This window comes from Aptenodytes patagonicus, chromosome 20, assembly GCF_965638725.1.
Source record: "Aptenodytes patagonicus chromosome 20, bAptPat1.pri.cur, whole genome shotgun sequence".
Taxonomy (NCBI): domain Eukaryota; kingdom Metazoa; phylum Chordata; class Aves; order Sphenisciformes; family Spheniscidae; genus Aptenodytes; species Aptenodytes patagonicus.
Window position 1 is genome coordinate 6,501,388 of NC_134968.1, and position 22,543 is coordinate 6,523,930.

Below are 22,543 nucleotides of genomic sequence, written 5' to 3' on the forward strand. Positions count from 1 at the left end.
TCAAGAGCTCATGGGGCTGCTGACCCCTCAGGGCTTCCTGCCTTTCTGGGCATTTGTGGGCAGACACACAGCAAGGCAAGGCCTGATGGTCACTGGCAGCAGAGCAGCCAGGGATGTCTTCCTCAGCTCCAAGGGATGGTGCCCAAAAGAGGAGCCACAGCAGGGTGCCCCAACCTCCCATTCCTCTGTGAATGGAGAGGGGTCTCCTTGTGCCCTCATTCCCTTCCACCCCTCAGCAACACCCTTCTCCTTTGGCAGCTTGGGGAGTGCCCACAGAGGGAAGGACCACATGGAGGCCAGGCTTGAATGCAGCAGAATTTTAATGAGTCAAAAGAGGGAAACAAACTCATGTGGAGTGGGGGCTGCCACTGCAGGGAGCCCTGGGGGCAGCCGAGAGTCTACGCTCCTTGGCCGTGGAGAAGTTCCTGCATGATGTCTGTCTGCCTGCCCCATAGAGGGAGACGAGCCCCACCAGGCTGGCCTTGGTGGGAGCTTGCTGCCAAGGGGAACCAAAGCAAACAAAGAAAAGGGAGAGAAAGGCAAGGTCGGTCAGCTATGCTGAAAACAAAATCCAGAAGATCGATCCTCTGCCCAGCACCGTGTTCTGAGTTCCTCAAGGTGTCTCCCTGGGGCTTGCCCAGCGTCTTTAGCAGGGGAGGCACCTTCTGCCACCGTAGCGGCTGGAAATGCCAGAGAGGTCACAGCACCCAGAGGTGATGGGCACTCCATCACAGCTGAGGATGCTGCCAACAGCAGCGGAGGTGGAGGAGCCCACAACGGTGTTCTGTGGGAAGGAGCTGAGGATGGGGCCGGGCAGGGTCACCACCACGGGGGAGGGCTGGATGACGACGGTGGAGTTCTGGCACTGCCTGACACAGGGCTCATTGCAGCTGTTGGCCAGTGGGGTGGGGCCACAGGGCCGGCATGGCAGGCACTGGTTGTAGCAGGACATGTCTCTGGGCCGGAGGTGCACCTGGGAGAGAGGGCAGGGAGGAAGCAGAGCACAGGTGTGAGTGAGGAGCAGCCAAGGCCAGTACTGATTCAGGAGCTGGAAACTGTGTGCCAGGAGCCACACGGTCTTCATTGCCCTACAAAGAGCAGCCTGGCCCAGGTTGCTCTCTCCTAGTTCTTAAACCAAGAGCCCCCTCAGCCACATTCCAGCCACACGCTAGCATACATTCTCCCTGCAACCCTCTGCCATAACAAGGAGCTCCAGGGCCCAGCACAGGACAAAGACAATATCAGCTGAGATGTCCATCGAGACAAGATCTCACTTTGGAAGAGGAGGAGAAGGGGCTTCAGACTCACCTGTTCCCAAGGAGAAGGAGGCGAGAGAAGTGGATGGGAGAGCGGCGACTTGGGCTGGCTTTTATACCTGTCCTTTGTTGCCGCAGGACCAGAGGCACCCCTTGCAGAGGTAACAATTTTCATCTTGACAAGCTCATCCTGAATGCAAACCATCACAGCTAATGATATGGGCTGTGCTTTGATTTCCTGCACTGCTGCTTTTTCATGTCCAGGTTTGTGCCATGCCCATTCCCAGTAAAGGCTTCTTCTGAGCACTGGGATGAAAGGCCCTGGGATTTCTTGGGCAGGAATGCAGCAGTGCGGGCAGAAGACTCAGCTCAAGTGCTGGACGGGACCAGAGCAGGCAAGTGACTTTAGCCCGGGTCAGTCTGGTGGGGCTGTTTGAAGGTCGTTCTCAGGAAGAAGCTGCAGCAATCCTCAGCTGGATGTCCAAGTGTGTTGCCTGCCAGGTTTTGACCCCATCCTGCCTAACACTGCCCTCAGGAAAAATTTCTGGCTTGTTTTGTCTTGTCCCGTCTCTGTGCAGTCTGTGAGCACACAAACAATGCCATGGGCATGCCTGGGGCCTTGTGCTTCCCCAGAATGCTCTAGCCCTGCCACAGTTGTCCCCGGCTGTCCCCAGCAGAGCCCACAGTTGGTTGTGTTCCTACGTGTGTTCCTGTCTTGGCTGCACTTGTGTGCAGCTGGCTTTCTGTGGATGCACGCGGGAGCAAAAATTTGTGCATGATTCCATGCAGGTGTGCATGAACGCGTGCACGTGTGTGTCCTTGTGTGTCCCTCATCACAAGGGAATATGCTGCTCATGGGCAGGGACATGATATCAGGCCCCAACAAGGATGGTTCCACTCCAGCTTGGATCCTTAGTTGAATTCAGTGTAAACAATATTGGGAGTGCCTCAGCATGGCTGGCAGTCCCCCCAGCCTGCCTCTCCAGGCCAGGACACAGCTGCTCTCCCCAGTGCTAGAGAGTTCAAAAGGATGGGGATGGCTTTATGGGCAGGGAGAAAGGCTGAGGAATCCTGCCAACCTCGTGCTGGCCATCTGCTTCCAATAGCATCAGTGGTGCCTGGTATGGGACACATCCCCCTCCCGTGTCCAAGCCAATGCCAAACGTACTTGTGCAGCCCATTGAGCTGGTGCTGTGTCAGGCGGGGGCTGAGACCTTGTCCCGAACAGGTACTGAATGAAAGGAACACGGGGCCTGTCGTCGCTGTGCTCTGAGTAGAAGGACAGACCCTGTGGCTTGCACAGGGAAAGCCAAAGAACTGATGACTGCTTTGGTGTTGAGCCCCCAGGACCGTCATGTCCCACATTGGAATCTCAGTCTGAGTGCCCAGCAACTGCCCCTGGGAGGGAAGGGACATTACATTTGAGGCCGCATTATCCAAAGCCTGCTGCTGTCCCACAGGCACGTCCAGAAGAGACCCTCTTCCCAACAAGGGCTGTCCATGGTGTGTAAAGTTCCTGAGCCCATCTCCCTGCCTGAACATCTGTCTGCCTGGGCTCAGGTCCAACTTGGAGACAGTGCAGTCGAGGCCTTCCCCCCTTCCCTGTAGTGACCTTCAGTGAGACCAGTGCCAGGGAGCTCTTCTGGGAGAGCTCAGCAATGGCTAAATCCCCTCTCCGTAGAGCTGCTTCTGAGCTGAGGCTCTAGCGTAGCTGAGGGCCAACCTCATTGCTTTCTCGTGAGGTAACAGGCACTGTGGACAAGGAAAGGGCAGGGGATGTGTGTACCTGGAGTTTAGAAGGACCTTTGACACACTCTCCCATACTTCCTTTAAGACCAAACTGGAGATGAATGGGTTCAGGGAGAGGCTGATAAGGTGGGTGGAAAATTGGCTGGACTACCAGGCTCAAAGAGGTGTGAGCATCGAGAAATGGGCTGCCTGGAACCTCAATGAAGGCGAAAAAGAGCAAGGGCGAGGTTTTGCATCTGATGGAGGAACCAGCCCATGCAGTCATGCAGGCTGGGGGGTGGCCGTCTAGGAAGCAGATCCACAGAAATACATGTGTGGTTTTAGGAGACACCCAGCTGAACATGAGACCACAGTATACCCTTGCAGTAAAACAGGTCAACCGCATCCTGAGCTGTGTTAGTCAAAGTGTTGCCAGCAGGTCCAGGAAAGTGACCCTGCCCCTCTGCCCCGTTCCAGACTGCATCTGGTGTACTGCATCGAGGCTGGGGCTCCCCAGTCCAATAAGGATATTGACATACTGACGTGAGTCCAACAAAGGCCACCAAGGTGGTTAGGGCGCTGTCAAACACGATGTGCAAGGAGACACTGAGAGAACTGGGTCTGCTCTGTTTGGAGAAGAGATGGCTCAGGGGAGACCTTCTTGCTTTCTACTAGTACTTAATCAGAGGAGACAGGGAATATGGACAGAGACTCTGGTCCAGCCGACAGGGAGTCCCTTGTTGGAGTAGAAGCAATGAATGAAGAGCAGCTGGGACACGGAGAAATCTGTTTAAGCAATAGGCTAATGGAAGTAAGAAGAACTGGAATGGGTTTCCCAGCGAGGTTGTGCAATCTCCATCCTGGGAGGTGTTCAAGGCTGGACTGAATGTGACCTTGAGCAACCTGATCTAATGGGATCTGTTCTGAGCACGGGGTTGATCTAGATGACCTCTAGAGGTCCCTCCTCACCTACGTTCTGACTGTGAAATTCCCACCTTGCCCCTGCCTTCCCTGACCCCTGCACGCCCACGGGCACATGTGTCCTCACACCCCCTCTGCCACAACACAACTCTTAGCCATTGTGCTGGGACTGCGGAGGGGCAGCTGAAGGGAGGCTCTCAGCCTCCTCACTGCCATCCGCAGGGAATCAGTGGCTGCTGTTTCCAGTCCCTGAGCTGGGAGACAGCCATGGGAAGCTGGTCCATCTCCTGGGTCAGGGCCCTGCAGCTGTCCCCGGCTGCAGCGGGCACTGTGCACGCTTGTTCTTGCTGGGGAGCCCTGGCTGGAGGAGGGGAAGAGTCCACTTCCCAGGACAGCAGCTTGTGGCCCTGCAGAGCCACCGAGCACTCTTAGCCCGGGCGAGACCCCGAGCGGCGCCGGCGCAGGGCTCAGCCCCGGGGCGGAGCTGGCGGTGGCGGAGAGGAGAGGAGGCGGGGGAGAGGAGGCGGCGGTGCCAGAGCAGAGAGCCGGGTCTGGCGGGGGGCAGCGAGGCGCGGGCGGCGGAGCGGCGGCATGCGGCGGTGCCGGGGCGCAGGGCAGGCGGGGCTGGCCGCGGTGCTCCTGGGTGCGCGGGGCTGGAGGCGGGGGCCGGGGCTGGGCCTGGGGTGGCCCCCGCAGCTCCCTCGAGCCTGCCGTCCCCTCTGCCTTCTTCACGGACATCTGCCCCCGAACCATCCTCTCGTCCAGCCCTCCCTCTGCTACCATCCCACGTTCCCCCAGAAAACTCATTGCTCTAGCCTTTCTCCAGGACTCCCTGTTTCCTTCCTTTCCTCTGTGTCTTGCCGTATAACTCATGTGGTCATCCCTTCCCCCTCGCTACTTTATTTCTGTCTGTCTTTCCTTTATCCCCCTTTTTTTCTTCAACGCCTCCACCCTTCCAGCTATCCTTCACGCATTCATCTCGCCACCACCTATTAATGGACACTTCCATTAGTGCACATGTTGACATCCTCTGGAAACTCTTCTCCTCATCTTCTCTCTTTGTTCCTGACTGCTTCTGCGGGATTTGTCCTGGGAAACAGCAGGCAGGGCTGGGCACAAAGCACGTTTTGACTGTTTTTCCTTCTTTTTCTCCTCGGCAGTGGCTGCGGGCAGAGCCCAGGTGCAGCAGGAGCCGTCGGCAGAGACCACCGAGGGCACCGGCATCAGCATCAACTGCTCGCACCCCAACATGCAAACTGGGGACACCATCGTCTGGTAGCGTCAGCTCCCGGGCCAAGGCCCCACATTCATCGCGCTCGCTCTTAAAGGGTCCAAAGATCTGCAGGACCCTCCGGGGCGGCTGTCGGTGGCGGCAGACCACCGGTCCAGTGCCCTGCGGCTCGCCCGGCCCCGGCGCGGGGACGCGGCAGTGTTTTACTGCGCCCTGGGAGACACGGGGAGAGGAGCCGGGGCTGCGGCCGGGCACGAACCGCCGCGGGCGGGGCCGGGCGTGTGTGTCGGGGGCGGGGGGACAGCCCCGGCCGGGCCCGCCAGGGGGTGCTGCTGCTCGGCCCGCCGGGGCCGCCTCGCCCCGCCCGGCCCCGCCCGGCCCCAGGGCGGTTCCCCCGCCCCACCGGCACCAGCACTGGCACCACCTTCAGCATTGACACTGGCACCGGCATCGGTACTGGCACCGGCACCGGGCCCGCCGAGGCCCCGCAGCCCCCGCCGAGGCCCCGCAGCCCCGGGAGGTCCCCCCGACATGGCTCCGGAGCCGCCCACCTGGCAGAAACCTTCTCCCGCCCCTCACCCCCCCGATCACCCCCGCACTCCCAGTGGGAGGCAGACCGCAATCCCCCGCAACAGTGGCTGTGTCTGGCCATGCCCTGGAAGGAGCGGTTGCAGCACCGGGAGGCGGGCAGCAGAGATCCTCCTGCCCACGGGCAGCCCTCGCTCCTGCCGCAGGGACCGGCCACTGCTGCCATGGAACAGACGGGGCCTCTTCTCGGGCTTTTGCCTTTCCCCACTAGGATAGCCAAGGGAAGCCTGAGCAGGTGCTTTCCTCTGCTCTGTAAACACAGGGACTCCAGTGCTAAGTTGTGAATGCAAGACTGTCCTTAGAAAAGAACAGCCAGAAGGGGTTTCACATTTCGTTACTTTCTAAAAGCTGGATGTACTCTTAGAAACTGCATCCTCCAGCTACAGGCTTTCAAAACATTCCTGCTAGCATTAGAAAGTCATCACATGGAGTCAGGAGTTCAAGCTCCACAGCAACAGGAGAAGGAGTTGTCGAGGTCATGGGCACCTTCAAGCGCTCCCCACAGTGCCTCAGCGTTGAGACCATGAGCTTGTTTTACAGGATTCAGAGCCTTTGGAGTTGAGGCCCAGGAGAGAGGGTAAAAGCGTGGACCGGACACACTGACGGCGGCCTCAAGGGATGCCAGGTTCCTACTTGATGAGTGAGTCAGAAACAGATTTGCGGAGTTGCCCTGAGGGGCTGGAGGTCTGGGTGAGTGAGAGCTGGAAGGAGGCCTCTGGGAAGAGGCTGTGGGCTCCAGCCAGTCCCCAGGGAACTCTGTGTGGCTCGAGTAGCTGACACAGCGGTTCAAAGCCCATGGTCAGAGGCTTCAGAGGCACAGAGTGAAGGATCAGCCCTGCTCCCTGTCCCAGCTGGACTTCATAACTGTGTTTCCAGGGAACTACTGGCAGGTGGACAAACCAGGCAGAGCAACAGGCATGGCCAGGTGAGCACATGGATCAGTCCCATGTTCACATGGGATCAGCCCTCTCGTCCCTATCTCCATCTGGCTTCCCATGCTTCCTCCAGGCCAAACTGCCTTGATCCTTCCCCGGCTGCAGCGGGCACTGTGCACGCTTGTTCTTGCTGGGGAGCCCTGGCTGGAGGAGGGGAAGAGTCCACTTCCCAGGACAGCAGCTTGTGGCCCTGCAGAGCCACCGAGCACTCTTAGCCCGGGCGAGACCCCGAGCGGCGCCGGCGCAGGGCTCCGCCCCGCGGCGGAGCTGGCGGCGGCGGAGAGGTGAGGAGAGGAGGCGGCGGAGAGGAGGCGGGGGAGAGGAGGCGGCGGTGCCGGAGCAGAGAGCCGGGGCTGGCGGGGGGCAGCGAGGCGCGGGCGGCGGAGCGGCGGCATGCGGCGGTGCCGGGGCGCAGGGCTGGCGGGGCTGGCCGCGGTGCTCCTGGGTGCGCGGGGCTGGCGGCGGGGGCCGGGGCTGGGCCCGGGGTCTTCCCCGGGGAGCCCAGCGCCAGCTCTTCCCTCTCATTCATCAAGGCATCTTTCCCCCTCCCTGCCTCTCTGCCATCTCTCGTCCCCCTTTCCGAACCCTCTGAGTCCTCTCTTCCTATTCTCCCTCTTACTTCACCATCCCTGTTGGTACGAGCCCGCTTGCATTTACGCCTGTCTTTCCATGCACCCTCTCCTTCCCCTGTGCATTCTGCAGTTCTTATTGCCCTGAATACAGCCCTCTGTCCTTCACTCTAACACCTCCTCTCCCTCTCTGCTCTTTATCCATTCATCCACCCACCTTTTGACCCATCTCTCCGTGCATCTACCATCCCTAAGCCTTCTTCCTACTCTGAGAGCCCTCTCTCATCTCTCCCTCTGCTTTCTTCATATCTGTAGGCACAAGTGTCCTTTGCTACACCGTGCCATACATCCACTCATCGCCCTGTGCATTCAGCATTTATTCTTCCTCTGAATTCAGCCCTCCATCCTTCACTGTAACGCACCCAACTCTCCTGTCCCCTCTCCCTCTTGCCATCCATCCATTCGTGTACCTGACTTTCAGTCTATCTCTGCCTGCATCAATTTCAAATTCCCTCCCAGAATTCTCTCCTCGCTTCACAGACCCACACCAGGATCACTCTCCATCCCTGTCGATAAGCACATTGTCCCATTTGTTCCGGTCTGGCTCTGTCTCACTGCCACTCTTTCTAATGATTTCTGGGGAAAGAGCCACCAGAGCTGGGCGACCACTGGTGATCTTTGGCCCTTCTTTCTCCTTTCTTGGCAGTGGCTGCAGTCAGAGCCCAGGTGCAGCAGGAGCCATCGGCAGAGACCACTGAGGGCACCGGCATCAGCATCAACTGCTCGCACCCCAACATACAGATCACCGACTACATCTACTGGTACCGTCAGCTCCCGGGCCGAGGCCCCGCATTCCTCGTGTTCAGTCTTAAACAGTCCAAAGAGCTGCAGGACCCTCGGGGGCGGCTGTCGGTGGCGGCAGACCGCCGGTCCAGCGCCCTGCGGCTCGCCCAGCCCCGACGCGGGGACGCGGCGGTGTATTACTGCGCCCTGGGAGACACGGGGAGAGGAGCCGGGGCTGCGGCCGGGCACGAACCGCCGCGGGCGGGGAGCCGGGCGCGTGTGTCGGGGGCGGGGGGACAGCCCCGGCCGGGCCCGCCAGGGGGCGCTGCCGCTCGGCCCGCCGGGGCCGCCTCGCCCCACCCGGCCCCGCCCGGCCCCGCCCGGCCCCGGCCCGCGGGGCGGTTCCCCCGCCCCACCGGCACCGGCACCGCCTTCAGCATCGACCCTGGCACCGGCACCGGCATCGGTACTGGCACCGGCACCGGGCCCGCCGAGGCCCCGCAGCCCCGGGAGGTCCCCCCGACGCGGCTCCGGAGCCGCCCACCGGGCAGAAACCTTCTCCTGCCCCTCCCCCCCCGATCACCCCCGCACTCCCACCGGGAGGCAGGCTGAAATCCCCCGCCACAGTGGCGGCGGCAGCAGGGCAGGAATCGCGACGGGAGCGGTGGCGGTGTCCGGCCGTGCCCGGGAAGGAGCGGTTGCAGCACGGGGAGGCGGGCAGCAGAGATCCTCCTGCCCACGGGCAGCCCTCGCTCCTGCCGCAGGGACCGGCCACTGCTGCCATGGAACAGACGGGGCCTCTTCTCGGGTTTTTGCCTTTCCCCACTAGGATAGCCAAGGGAAGCCTGAGCAGGTGCTTTCCTCTGCTCTGTAAACACAGGGACTCCAGTGCTAAGTTGTGAATGCAAGACTGTCCTTAGAAAAGAACAACCAGAAGGGATTTCGCATTTTGATACTTTCTAAAATTTCGATGTACTCTTAGAAACTGCATCCTCCAGCTACAGGCTTTCAAAACATTCCTGCTAGCATTAGAAAGTCATCGCATGGAGTCAGGAGTTCAAGCTCCACAGCAACAGGAGAAGGAGTTGTCGAGGTCATGGGCACCTTCAAGCGCTCCCCACAGTGCCTCAGTGTTGAGACCATGAGCTTGTTTTACAGGATTCAGAGCCTTTGGAGTTGAGGCCCAGGAGAGAGGGTAAAAGCGTGGACCGGACACACTGACGGCGGCCTCAAGGGATGCCAGGTTCCTACTTGATGAGTGAGTCAGAAACAGATTTGCGGAGTTGCCCTGAGGGGCTGGAGGTCTGGGTGAGTGAGAGCTGGAAGGAGGCCTCTGGGAAGAGGCTGCGGGCTCCAGCCAGTCCCCGGGGAACTCTGTGTGGCTCGAGTAGCTGACACAGTGGTTCAAAGCCCATGGTCAGAGGCTTCAGAGGCACAGAGTGAAGGATCAGCCCTGCTCCCTGTCCCAGCTGGACTTCATAACTGTGTTTCCAGGGAACTACTGGCAGGTGGACAAACCAGGCAGAACAACAGCATGGCCAGGCGAACACATGGATCAGTCACATGTTCACATGGGATCGGCCCCTCTCATCCCTGTCTCCATCTGTCTTCCCATGCTTGCTCCAGGCCAAACTGCTTTGATCCTTCCCTTTCCTTGTCTCTGCTCCTTCCCCTAAACATCCCACATCTCGCACAATCCAGAAAGACTTTTCCACTGCCTCCTGTGAGGAGTCCGATCCCCTTGTGGGCAGAAACCCCGCTGAGTTTATAAGGTGATGCTCTCTTCTCACCCTTCTGCCAGGTGCCATCCCCAGACAAAGGGGATGATCGTGATACCTGAAGGAATAGGGAGCAGATGTCTGTGAAGAAGAGGGTTGCGCTGGATGTCCTCCTGCCAAAGAGAAGCGGTGTGTCTGACTCTGGGTGGGATGATTACAGCAGGTGCTGTTCCCAGAGACGTTTCCCTTGAAGGGCCTCATCCTTGGCCTGGGGAGAAGAGAGAGAAAACCCCTGTAGGGACAGGGAGTCAGACACCTGGGTCTAGGTGCTTTTGGCTGTTTGTGGTTCTACCTCTTTTCAGATACTACCGAGGGACAAGGAGCATATCAGAGGCTGCAACGAGGCCTGTCTCCATCCCTGAGAGAGGTGGGTGCAGGCCCCTGCCTGTGGTTGGGCACTGGATGGCAGAAGTAGTTCACCATGGACAGTCCTCCCTTGCTGGGGTCTGGTTGGGCTGGTTGTGATCTCCAGGAGGAGCAATATGTCCTCCTTGGACATAAGGAAATACTTCTTTACTGAAATAGTGGTTAAACATTGGAACAGGCTGCCCGGGGAAGTGGCTAAGTCACCATCCCTGGAGGTATTTAAAAGATTTAAATGTATTTAAAAGACCTGTAGATGAGGCGCTTAGGGACATGGTTTAGTGGGCATGGTGGTGTTGGGTTGACAGTTGGACTCGATGATCTTAGAGGTCTTTTCCAACCTGAATGATTGGAAAATGATTTAATTGATACTATGAAAAAGCAGGAGAACAGCCTGCAGCCTCCTATTGCCTGACAGCAGGTGGCTTGAGCTCTTTCTTCAGGCTCCTACAGGAACTTTCAGGTGCCCCAGGCCCCTTTGGCAATGAGACCTGGAGCTGAGAGGCAGCGCTTCTACACCAGGGTATGTCTGCCTGAGAGGATGCTCCAGCACCTTCTGACTTGGAGGGTTGGGAAAAGCTCAGCTGTGGCCTGACTGCCCAAACATGAACCTCCCAATGCTGACAAACCTCCCTTTAGCCCTTGCAAACCTGGAACACAGTAAGAGTCACAGTTTGGTGTCTTTCCTTGGGCTGAGCACTTTAACAACTTTAATTTGTCTCCCTACAGAGCCTCCTCGTGGCAGAGGTGTGGAGTCCCAAGGATGCCTGACTCGGAAGACTCTCTTCCTCATTCCCTCCCATCAGCTATTTACAGACATTGTGAAGTTCCACACCCCCCCAGTCCCCCTGAGCCTTCTCTTCCCCAGACCGAACACTGCCAGCCCTTTCAGCCAATCCTCATAGGAAAGATACTCCAGTCCCTGCACCATTTTGCTGGGCTTACTCCGATGTCTGTCTTGTACTGGGGAGCCCAGAACTGGAGCCAGCACTCCAGACATGGCCTCACCAGTGCTGAGTAGAGAGGAAGGATCAGGTCCCTTGTCCTGCTGGCAACACTCTTCCTACTGCAGCCCAGGATGCTGCTGGCCTTCCTTGCCAGCAGGGTGCATTGCCACAGCAGACTCAGGAACAGCCCTGAGCCGCTGGAACTGAGCGGGACACGGCAGTGAGTATTCAGGAGAAGGATCCCAGCTGCTTGTCCAGCTCTAACTCTTCCCTCAGTGGCCATCAATGACCAGTGTTGGAGGAGGGGGCTCTTGGTAGCAGACGTGGCTGCTCCTGTGGCTTTACCTCCTAGCCAAAGAAACCTAAGGAAGGAAGATGTCCTCCTAGCCCTGCATCTTGGGGATCAGCAAAAGCCTCAACGTGTGAGCAAGACCCATCAGCCAAACACAGGACACGATTCTCTGTTCAACCCCTTGAGCTGTCCCCCTACTTTTCACGTCTCTCCTCCAGCTGTGGGGGACTCACCAGTGCTTGGCTGGGGGGTGTCCCCGTGTCCCCGAGTCCCTGGGGGTTCTCTGCCCAGCAGAAAACTGCTGGTGGCTGCATTTCTGGGATGTGCATTTCTGGGATCTAATTTGTCCCTCTGTGCCCATGTCTCTTGTTATGCTAAGTCTGTTTTGGAAAGCAAAGAGCTGGCCCTGGAGAGCATCTGTGGTGTAAGCTGAATAAGCAGCCATGGTGGCAGGCCAACATGTTCTAATTGATGGAGTGATGTGAGCTCAGTAGGCCATGACATCAGGTGTTTGCAGCGAGGCCTTCTGAGGTGACAAAGAAAACTCAGTCTCTGCCCCTGGAGAAGAATGTCTCTGTGAGGTACTGGAAGGTGGCTGAGAAGCCCCATGCCCACCTGGATGGGGTAAGAATGATAACATTTGGATCCCACCTGGAGGTAGAATTCAGGTCTGTTTTCATGCTGGGATGTTTCCAAAGACCTGTGAGAGGTTTCAGGATCTTGCAGGAAATGCAGAACATCTGGGAGGGCAAACAATAAATATGTTGGAATTTGGGGGTGTAAACTAACTCCCTCCACAATGACATTTCAAGTGACCTGAGTGCTTTTCTATACTTGCCTTACATCTGAGACTGATTGCTCATTTGGCCAGTCTTTCCCTTTTCCTTCATGTTTGTAACTTCTCAGGTGTCCTGAAAAGTGACTGCCATGGCTTAGCATTGCTGCAGGCGTTTCAGGGAGACACTTGAAAGGCTGAGCTCAACATGGGGCTTCCCCCCAGAGCCTTGACTCAAGAGACCCCATTTTCTCTGGGGACAGGAGCCTTTCAGTGTCTTGAGGAACTCACACACCTGAGGAACTTGAGCAGAGGCCACTGTCAGGGCATGTGGAAGGTGAGAGTGGCTGCTTCACTAAGGCTGTCAGATCAAGTCCCTTTTCCTCTCAAAGAGGAGAACAAGTAAAAGGGAAAGTGATAAGCCAAGCACACAATGACAGCAATCTCTGAGTAAGTGATAAGGGAGACAAGGAGGGAGAGCAGAGCTCTGCAGCCTCTAATGGATGGGCCATGAGGAAACTGCAGGCGAAGCTTTGAAGTGGGTCAGGCTGAGCTTTGTAAGTGACAAGAAGTGACAAGAGGAACATGAGGGTTATGGATGTTTTCGAGGGGGCCTGCAGGACTAGGCAAGCCTTATTAAGGCATGCTTAGGGGCAGGGTCAAAGGTGGGGGAAAAAGAGGAATGGGGAGCAGCAAGGGGAGGTAACAGAGAGGAGGAAGGATGACGGGAGCCACCTGCACATAAGCAGAGTCTGGTCAGTGCACTTGCTGGGGTGAGCCCTGTGCCTGATCACTACCGCCCCCACTGCGTTCTTATTATATACTTTCTTAACCACCCTTCAGTATAACTTCACTTCCTTTCCCATGTGTGAGTGCTGCAAGGTCTGAGTGCCAGTAACAGGAGAGACGGGGAAAAAAACTGGGAAAAAACGATTGGCCACAGGGATTTTAGTCCTGGCTGCCAGTAACTGGATTGACCAGGGTGTTTGCAGCAAGATCTAAGTTCCAGGAACTGGAGAAGAGGTCTCTGGTCACAGGACCTATTGGTCTTTGTGCCAGCAGCTGGAGGGACTGGGGTGTAAGGGAGCCCAAGGCCAGCACATGGCTATTAGACAGGCTGATATTACCAAGCTGTGGTAATGTTTGAGGGATCTGCAATTGTGCGGGTGATTGTGAGAGGAGTGGGTGATTGCATGCATCTGTTTTGCTAGTGGACATCAGGCTGGCCTAGCCAGAGAGAAGGAGGAGACCCAGGTGCTGGGCAAGAGGGCCCAGGCTCCAGGCAGGGCTATTAGATGGGCTGAGGGCCTGTGCTGGTATCTGAGGGATGCACAAATGTGGGTGTGCTGGTGACTGCAGAGGGTGAGGGGGTGTGTGTTTTCCTAGGGAACTGCACGTCACTGGCATACTGGAGACAGTCACACAAAGGGCTACTTCGATGATGAAGAGACTGGAGCATCTCTGACATGGTGATAGGCTGAGTGAGCTGGGACTGTTCAGCACAGAGAAGAGAAGTCTCAGGGGAGATCTCATCCATGTGTGCAAATATCTGAAGGGAGGCTGTGAAGAGGGTGGAGCCAGGCTCTTCCCCATGGTGTCCAGTGACAGGCCAAGAGGCATTTGGCACAAACTGAAACATAGGAGGCTCTGTCTGAACACCAGGAAATGCTTTTTCACTGGGAGGGTGAGGGAGCACTGGCACAGGATGCCCAGGGAGGTTGTGGAGTGTCCATCCTTGGAGGTTCTCAAAATCCATCTGGACATGGTCCTCTGCAACCAGCTCTAGGTCATCCTTCCTGAGGCAGGGTTTGGACCTGCTGACCTCCAGAGGTCCCTTCCAAATTTAACAATTGTATGTCTCTGTAATATGAGATACAAAGAGAGGTGAAGAGAACCAGCCTTCTTCAGCCTTTAAAAGAGAAGCTTAGGAGAGTGTTGATGCTTCTAAGACTTGACTGGAGGATGAAGAGGCAGATGGAGCCAAAGTCTTCTTGAGTGCAGGGATAGAGCAAAAGGCAATAGACACATTCTGGAACAGGGGAAATTCCTAGTAGAAGTTTGGAATTGTGGAGTTTTTAACCATGAGGGTGGAGCATGGGTGTAGATAGATCCCAGTGAGAATGGGACTCTGGCTCCACAGAGTGTTCATTAAAATACCATTAATTGGAGGTAAAGGGGATAGCACAGGTGACGTTATGCCCCTTCAGACGCTGGAAACCCTGAGTCATGGAGCATGAGGTGGAGCTTGAGCTGGGGTTTAGCACATAGTGCAAATCCTGCCCATGCTGAGGTTCACTGGCATTGTCTTCTTTAGAGTTTTCACAGGATTTTCTTAGAAAGAAACCGCTCCTAATTTCTACTGTTGAGCAAAAGGACAATAATATGAAAACGTGATACTTCACCCTTGATTAAGACAAGGATGTGTTTTTGGCAACGTTGCCAAGTTTGCCAAGTGATATATACAGCTCAGCACAGCACCCCTCACCCTTTCCGCTAGAGTACGAGTAGGTTGTCCTTGTCATCTCTGCGTTTGTGGCATCTAACAGCAGCACTGCTGCCAGGTTCCTCTCTTGCACTGTGGGTTATTCCAGCAGAAGACGACACAGCCAGCACTCCTGGGCTGCTGCACAGCAGGGTTCATCTCCTATTTTGGGGGATTTGGAGTAGAGGCGTTGTTCCCAGGCAGTTGAGGAAAGAAAGGGGAGAAGCGAGAGAAACAGAAGAGACTTCTGTTTCCAGAAGAAATAGCAGTGTCCCTGGAGGGCTGAGGACCCCAGAGGAAGATGTGAAACCTCCTCAGTGGGGAGGAAACCCCTGACCTCCCAAATGGCCCAGCAGTGGGTGTGCAGAAGAGCAGGCGATTCTAGCTGGGGAGGTGAGGGCTCCACTGCGAGCTGACCGGGAACAGCCCCTTCCCACGACTGGGGCCCCCAGGGCCCCTGAGGGAGCCACAGGTGTTGCTGCTGGAGGAGGGAGAAACCCCGAAGGAGCATTTCAGGCACAGGAAGAACAGATCACTTCTCTTCCCCGCTTCTTCCTCCGCTCCCCCAACAGAGTCGTTTCCGGCAGCTCTGTTATCTCGGGGCTGGGAGGTGGTTTTCTGACTCTCTCTCACTCAGCCAACAGGCAGGTCGGTCTCAACATGCACCTCGGCTATCTCGTCCTCACGGCTTTCCTGGGGCAACTGCTGGGTAAGTCCTGGCTTTCTAGAAACGCATACTTCTTCTTCTCCCAAGGAAACCCTCACCAGCCTTATCAGGTCAATGTGTGGAAATACTCTTGAACAGCAGAAAAACACTGGGAACTGTTGGCTCACATTTGTGGTTTTGCACCCGTTCTCTCAAAACGGTCTTACTGATGGAAATGAATGGAGAAGAGAGAGAAGAGATACCTCAGAGCCTTTCTCTTGCTTTTCTCTCCCCTGCAATCTATTGCTCTCTACTCCTCTCTTCTGATCCCCCTCCTGCCACCATAGGAGATCTCAGCTGTCTCTGCAGCCCCACATTTCTCCCCAAAATAAGCAAATTCTCTCAAAGGAACTACAGGGTTTTTAAAGCTCTAGCTCTAGCTCCCACTAACATTAATGATGTGCCCCAGGCTGTGCCCTTCTGGCTGGCACATACCTGCCGTGGCTTCCAGTTTTCTCCTGGTTGGCAACACAGCCATCGATACCTCTTTCTAAAGTGAGCTTTGAGTGTACTCGAGGAGCTAGGAGCCCTCCGAGATAAGAGGTGTGGGGAAGCAGGATGAATCTTTTTGCCATAGCTCCATGGGCCCCTCCACCTGCTGGAGGGGTGCTGGTCCCGGCACACAAATGTCAGGCATGACAGGCTGTTCCCTGGTCCTCTGGGCAATAGGAGCAGGAGCAGGGAGGAGGAGCAGGGACAGAGCACAGCTCTCCTCAGGATCCACGCTGGGCTGAGAGCTCTGAGCTCCTGCCCAAAGATGTGTCTATGCAAGGCTGAGCTTGGGGGAAAGGGCCCTCAGGTCTCCCCTGGCAGTGCTGCTTCCCCTGTGCACCCAGAGCTCTGCAGGGCAAGATCCTCTTTCTGAAAGGGGCCAGTGTCAGTGGCTCTGGAGATGGCTGACCCTGACTGTAGGGCAGAGCCTGCTGGGATCCAGGACGCCAGGGGCTTGCTCTCACCCCTCACACTCAGTGTTAGTAAATTCCTGCAAGCCCATGACTAATTAGGGACATCAAGCACCGACCAGCCCCACCCAGAGGCCCCTAGAGTGCCTTTTGATAGAGATTTGTGGGCTTATTTGCTCTCTTCAATTAGTAAAGAATTCAGCTGGATTTGAGTCAAGCCATGGGGTTATCTCCAGATGTGCAGCCCGCCCAAGTGCAAAGCCTGTGCCTGAGGGGCAGAGCAAACCACACAGAACAGGCCTGGCTGCCAAACGCCCAGGCGCTCTCCATGCTCCTAACCAATAAGCAAAGAGAGCAGCACACAAATGAAGCCTTACAACCCCCTGGGCTCCTTGCAGTCTCCTCCGGGGAGTTAGAGGGATCTATGCTCATCCGCAGCTCCTACAGAGGGAGCGGTGTCGCAGTGATGAGCTCCCATGGCAGCCGGGGACTGTGTGTCTGGGACAAGCCAGACTTGCAGCAGGCAGCTGTAGGGGAATTTTTATGTCACCCCTTGAGGCGAATTAAACACACGTTTGTGATTAAACAGTCAAAAAAATAATTAATGAACAAAGCCTTGGGCCGAGTCCTACCACCATAAGTGGTTCTACAAGGGATCTGCAAAGATGCATCACAAGCAGGCTCCCTATATACCCTGGCACCAGCACCAATCCTCTGAGCGGTTGCATGGGGCACCTTAGCCCGGCCATGGGTCCTTCCCTCAATCCAGCTCTCCTGCTCAAAGGTGCCTCCTGAGCGCTCCCATTCTGGGATGGCTACAAGACAATGCTGGGGCTGTTTCTGATCTCATCACCAAGGGAAACCTTACTCCCTCACAGGGAGTCATTCTGTCTCTGGCATCCCTGCTTCCAGCCAGTTTAACCCCTTCCGAAGTTGGGCCTTCTTGCCCTCCATGACAGGTCATTCCTTGGTCACAAAGTACCATCGCTGAGCAGTTACAGTTTGAATTTCCCCTTCGCTGCAGATGCTGAGGCTGGGCATGAGAAGCGAGGCTGTGCTCACGAAGCTTCTTCCCTCTCACAAACTGGATTCTGTCTGGTGTTTTGATATCCTCAGGCTTGAGGAAACTGCTATCCCTGACGTAATGTTTCCTCTTCCATTCCAGACATCAGTTTATGCAGGCAGCGTCTTAAATGTTCCCGTAGCACACCACGTGAAGGTGCAGTCTTCTTACTGTCAGGGATGTAAACATGCAGGGAAAGCTCTGCTGTCTGGTAAAGTACAAGCTGCACATACGTGAGCCACTGCATTTCCATATTAGTGATTTGTTCATCTCGACCACTATGAAGAACAGGAGGCACATCCACCCTCCCCGACAGCAACTGGGTTTCTCTTATCTCAAGACAGAGACACCTTAAAACTGGTTGCATTGTGTTATTTCCCTCTTGAACTTCAGCCATGGCAGTTGATGTAAAGCGCTGCTGTACCTTGTTCTCCTATCTGCAGGTATGATGATAACAGAAAACAAATGCAGACAAAGAGAAGGTCGACCCAGGCAGCTCCCAGCATGGGGCATCCACGGGCCCTCATTCCCCTGTGCTGCCTGGGGAGGCAGCCCCAGCCTCAGCCTCGTATCAGCAGGTGCCTCCTCTACCCCACTGGTAGAAACAAAGAGTGCATGACAATCTCCCTGGTGGCCTTTGTCATCTCCTTCAGGGAGACCTGGGCATCTGGAACCAGCCCCCCCACCCCCAGCTCCTATGCAAGAAGCAATGCCGCAGCAGAGGATTGTGTGTCTGCTACCAGCCCAGCTTCCTGCAGGCTGCAAATGCGGAGGCCTGCACACAGAAATGAGGTTGAACTAATGAAGTTGCTCCCCGGGTCCTTTGCAGGTAAATGCATTCTCTTCAAAAGCCAAACCCCCCCACCCTAATTAGCAGCTGAGAGGAAAAGGAGAATTTATATCAGCGTATCAGCATTTCAGTTCACATGTCTGTGTGGAACTATTTGCCTCCCCTCTCAGTAGCTTTTCCTCCCTCCCCTCTTGGGCTTTGCTTGTGAGGAGTTTGAAGATGTGCGGGGCCCGAGAGTGGGTCGAGTCTGTGCTGCCAAACCAACCCCTGAGCAAGGCCTTGGGCAGAGGCGTTTCAGCAAGTCCAGAACTTTCCTGCAGCAGTTCGGTAGGTCCCGTTCCACAGGGGGATGACGCTTCCCAACCCCTCTGTGGGTAAAAGCAGTAATTTGGAAAGCTCCTGGCCCCGCTTTGGACACTTAGGCAGCAGCCCCAGCCTCTCTCCCTGCCGTGCCTCTCTCCTGCTTCCCTCTGCCCTCTGCACAGGAAATTGTGCTGGCCTGCAAGGCCATCTTCTGCCTCCCAGCAGAGCTCCATGCAGACGAGGAGGAACATCCATCCCCAAGAGGAGGCTGCGAGCCCCACAATGGCCTGCTGCAGTCCCCAGGCTGCTCACTCAAGGACACCACTGATCAGGCTCCCCAGCCACAGGACATGCTCAAGAGGGCATTTCTAGGGAGAGACAAAGCAAGGCAGGCCGCTGGCTCTGGAGCAGCCTTCCTCAGCTCCCAGGAACAGTGCCTTAAAGGGGCCCACAGCCCTGTGTCCCACCCTCCCCTTCCTCTGCAAACGGTGAAGAATCCCCTTTTGCCTCCACTCTGATCACCCTGGACTAACACCTTGTTCACTGAGCGCTTGGGAGAGTGTCCACAGAGGGAAGGACAGCACAGAGAAAGAGGCTGGGATGCAGCAGAACTTTCATGACGCAAGGGACAAAAAGGAAGTCTCTCGCAGTGGAGTGTCACCGTGGAGAGAGCACCAGGGACAGCTGAGATTTGGTGCCCTTTGGTTGTAGCAGCGTTCCTGCAGGGCATCCCTCAGCTTGCACTGAGTAGGGAGGGGTGCAGCAGGTCCCCCCTAGGCTGGCCTGGGTAGACCAAAGGGGATCAGAAGCCAAGAAGAAGAGAGAGGGAAAGGAGAGAGCAGAAGGAGAGAAAGGCAGACATGGGCCATGCTTTCAGGCTGATCCCTTCCAGCCTTTGCAAGGAGAGCCAGAGATGCTCAGTCTCTCTCAAAGAGAATGGCCAGGAGCTCCGTCCTCCCTTCACTCACATGTCAGCACATGTAAAAACACATGAGCATGCACACCCAGTTACACAGGAACTCCCGTGCATGCACAGACATTCACCCCTCCAGGCATGTCATCACATAAGTGTTCGCATGTGCTTACACACACTTGCACACTCACACTTGCATGTAGATATATGCAACCTCATGTACAAACACAGAAATGTATGTGCTCGCCTGCACACACATATGCCCACACACACACACACGCACACCGACACCACACACACTTACTTGCTCCCCTGCAAAAACATGCGTGTACACACACACATGCACAGGCACACACAGAAATGCACTTGTTCACACACACACTGGCAGACACCCACTCTCACACGTGCATTTGCAGAGGAACATACAACTGCAAGCACACAGGCACAAATACGCCCACAGGCACAGGCAGATGCATATGCACAGGAGGAAGCACAGCCTCTCCCCACACTCTCAGAACCAGGACAACACCGGCCAGCTCTCTGCCTCTGTGCCCCTGACAGCTTTAGGCAAGTCCTTGAAAGCCCAGCGCTAAGAAGGTAAATCAGGCACCAGCCATCCCTGTTGGGTTTAATGACAGCAGAGGGCTTTTGGGCTTTTGTGGGTTGGACAGAAGGAGTTCAACCGATTGTGTTCTCATTACAGGAAAGAGAGAAGGTGTGTTGGGGTCCAAGCTGCGGGGTCTTGTTTGGACATTCAGCCTGTTCAGGCGCAAAGTGTGTGCATGAGAGACAAAGTCAAAGCTAGAGACCATCCCTGTTGCTGTAGCTCTAGGGGTTCCCCACCTAACAAGTCAAAGTAATCCCAAAGTCTGACAAGATCCGGCCCATCCCTGGTGATCGCCGTAGGGTGGTTGTGGCGGTCTGGGACCCGTTCCAGCTTCAATGCCGGGAGAGGTGCTGCCCTGACACGCTCACATGGCAGCAAAGGGTTGTGTGTCTGGGGTGAACCAGATTCTCTGCAGCTGCAAATGCTGAGGCTGGGACACCAGAGAGGAAGCTGGCCTGGTGAAGTTGCCTTAAGAGAAATACCCTCTCTTCAAAAGCCAAACAAATATTCATTAGCAAGTGGCATCAGGAGGAGATTTCAAACTGCCTGAGCCAAGCCCTGACATCTGTCAGTTAACCTGGCTCATTAGAGCTCATGGAGCTGCACTGCTGAGAAGTCTGTCTCCGCATCTGCTTTTAGCACTGGGGCAGTCTCCAGAGGAAGAAGAGCGGTGGCAGGAGGCTGTGCCCAGCACTGCAGAGCCACCAGGAGGACGAGCCTTGTGCCCAGAGAGCCTCCCAGCAGGGCTGGCATTTTCCAAGGGTCCTCACCTGGCCTGAGAGACTCCTATTCGGATCACCTCTTACTGTGACCTGCCTCCCTTGGAAGGGGTCCAGCTCCTAGCTATTCTCTGCAAGTCCAGCATCAGGAAGCAAGGTGCCAGCCAGACGGGTTTGTTAGAAATCTTCTCAGAAAGCAGCTGCAGCATTGCTCAGGCTAAATCAGCTGCTGCTGTTGTTAGCCACCGGGCAGCCATAATAGATGTGTACCGTGTGTGTAAAAAGCACGCCTGTGTCAGGATTTTCCGTTGTTGGCTGGTGAGCTCAGCAGGTGCTGCTCTGATGGACCATTACTCCTTGTCCTGTCACTACAGGCCTTGGTAAAAAGTCTTTCTCCATCTTTCTTATAAGCCCCCTTACTATATTGAAAGACCACAGTGACGTCTCCCTGGAGCCTTCCCTTCAGCCTCTCTGGCTGAACAAGCCCAACTCTCTCAGCCTTTCTTCATAAGACAGGTGTTCCAGTCCTCAGAACATTTTTCTGGCCATCCCCTGAAGGGCCTGCTCTAACAGGTCCATGTCTTTCTTTATTGGGACCCCCAGAACTGGGCTCAGTACGCCAGGTGGGGTCTCACCAGAGTGGAGTAGAGGGGAGAATCACCTTCCTTGACGCACTGGCCACACTTTTTTTGATGCAGCTCAGGATGTAGCTCAGGCTTTCTGGGCAGCAAGCGCACATTGCTGGCTCATGTCCAATTTTTTGTCCACCAGTATCCCCAGGTCCATCTCCACAAGGCTGCTCACAATCAATTCATCCCCCTGTCTGTACTGATACTGGGGATTGCCCCAAGCCAGGGGCAGGACCTTGCACTTGGTCTTCTTGAACTTCATCAAGTTCATATGGGCCCACTCCTCAAGCATGTCAAGGTCCCTCTGGATGGCATCCCTTCCCTCATGAGTAGCAACTGCACCTCTCAGCTTGGCATCATCTGCAAACTTGCTGAGGGTGCATTCAATCCCACTGTCTCTCATACTAATAAAGATATCAAATAATATTGGTCCCAGTGTGGACAGGGCAAGGGCTAATGGTTTTAAACTGAAAGAGGGTAGGTTTAGGTTGGACGTAAGGAAGAAATTTTTTGTGATGAGGGTGGTGATACACTGGAACAGGTTGCCCAGAGAAGTTGGGGATGCCCCATTACTGGAAGTGTTCAAGGTCAGGTTGGACGGGGCTTTGAGTAACCTGATCTAGTGAGGGATGTCCCTGCCCATGGCAGGGGGGTTGGACTAGGTGATCTTTCAAGATCCCTTCCAACCCAAACCATTCTAACATTCTATGATTCTATGACAGCCTGGCCATGCCCGCCGGGACTGCTGCCTCTCTGCTTGCTGGGGCCACCTTGCCCCACCCAGCCACAGGCCCCAGGGTGGTTCTCCGCTGCCAGGCATTGTCAGCAGCATCAGCACTCACACTGGCGTCAAACATCAGCATCGGAATCGGCGTAGGGCTTCTTCCGAGCTTCTCCATCGTTTCCCGCCAGGGGATCTCTTCCAGTACTCGGAAGCCATCTGCAGAGTCAGGAGTTTGAGCTCAACACAGACATGCGAAAATGATGTAGAGGTGACTGAAACCTTCAGGCTTTCTCCATAGGTTCCAGACCATCAGGCTCCTGTAGACGATTTCCCTCCACACCAAATGCAGAGCCTTTTGGCTGCAGCACAAGGGACAGGGAGCCTTCTTTGCTGACATTTTGCATCCCCTCTTGTTTTGCATCTCAGAGCCTTTCCCTGCACAGTCGCTGACCCTTGCTTTCTTCCAGGCACCATGGGGCAGACCACCGTCACCCAGCAAGAAGGACAAGTCACAGTAGAGGAGAGAGACACCTTCCAGA

The 22,543-nt window shown here is 55.8% G+C and overlaps 1 protein-coding gene across 1 annotated transcript; it reads right to left on the reverse strand.

Annotated features, from left to right (window-relative positions):
- Positions 1 to 646: 646 nt before the first annotated feature.
- LOC143169481 (feather keratin Cos1-1/Cos1-3/Cos2-1-like) lies at positions 647 to 952 on the reverse strand. The gene has a single exon (XM_076356887.1). It carries the CDS (start codon positions 950 to 952, stop codon positions 647 to 649), a length of 306 nt encoding a protein of 101 aa, XP_076213002.1.
- Positions 953 to 22,543: the final 21,591 nt, after the last annotated feature.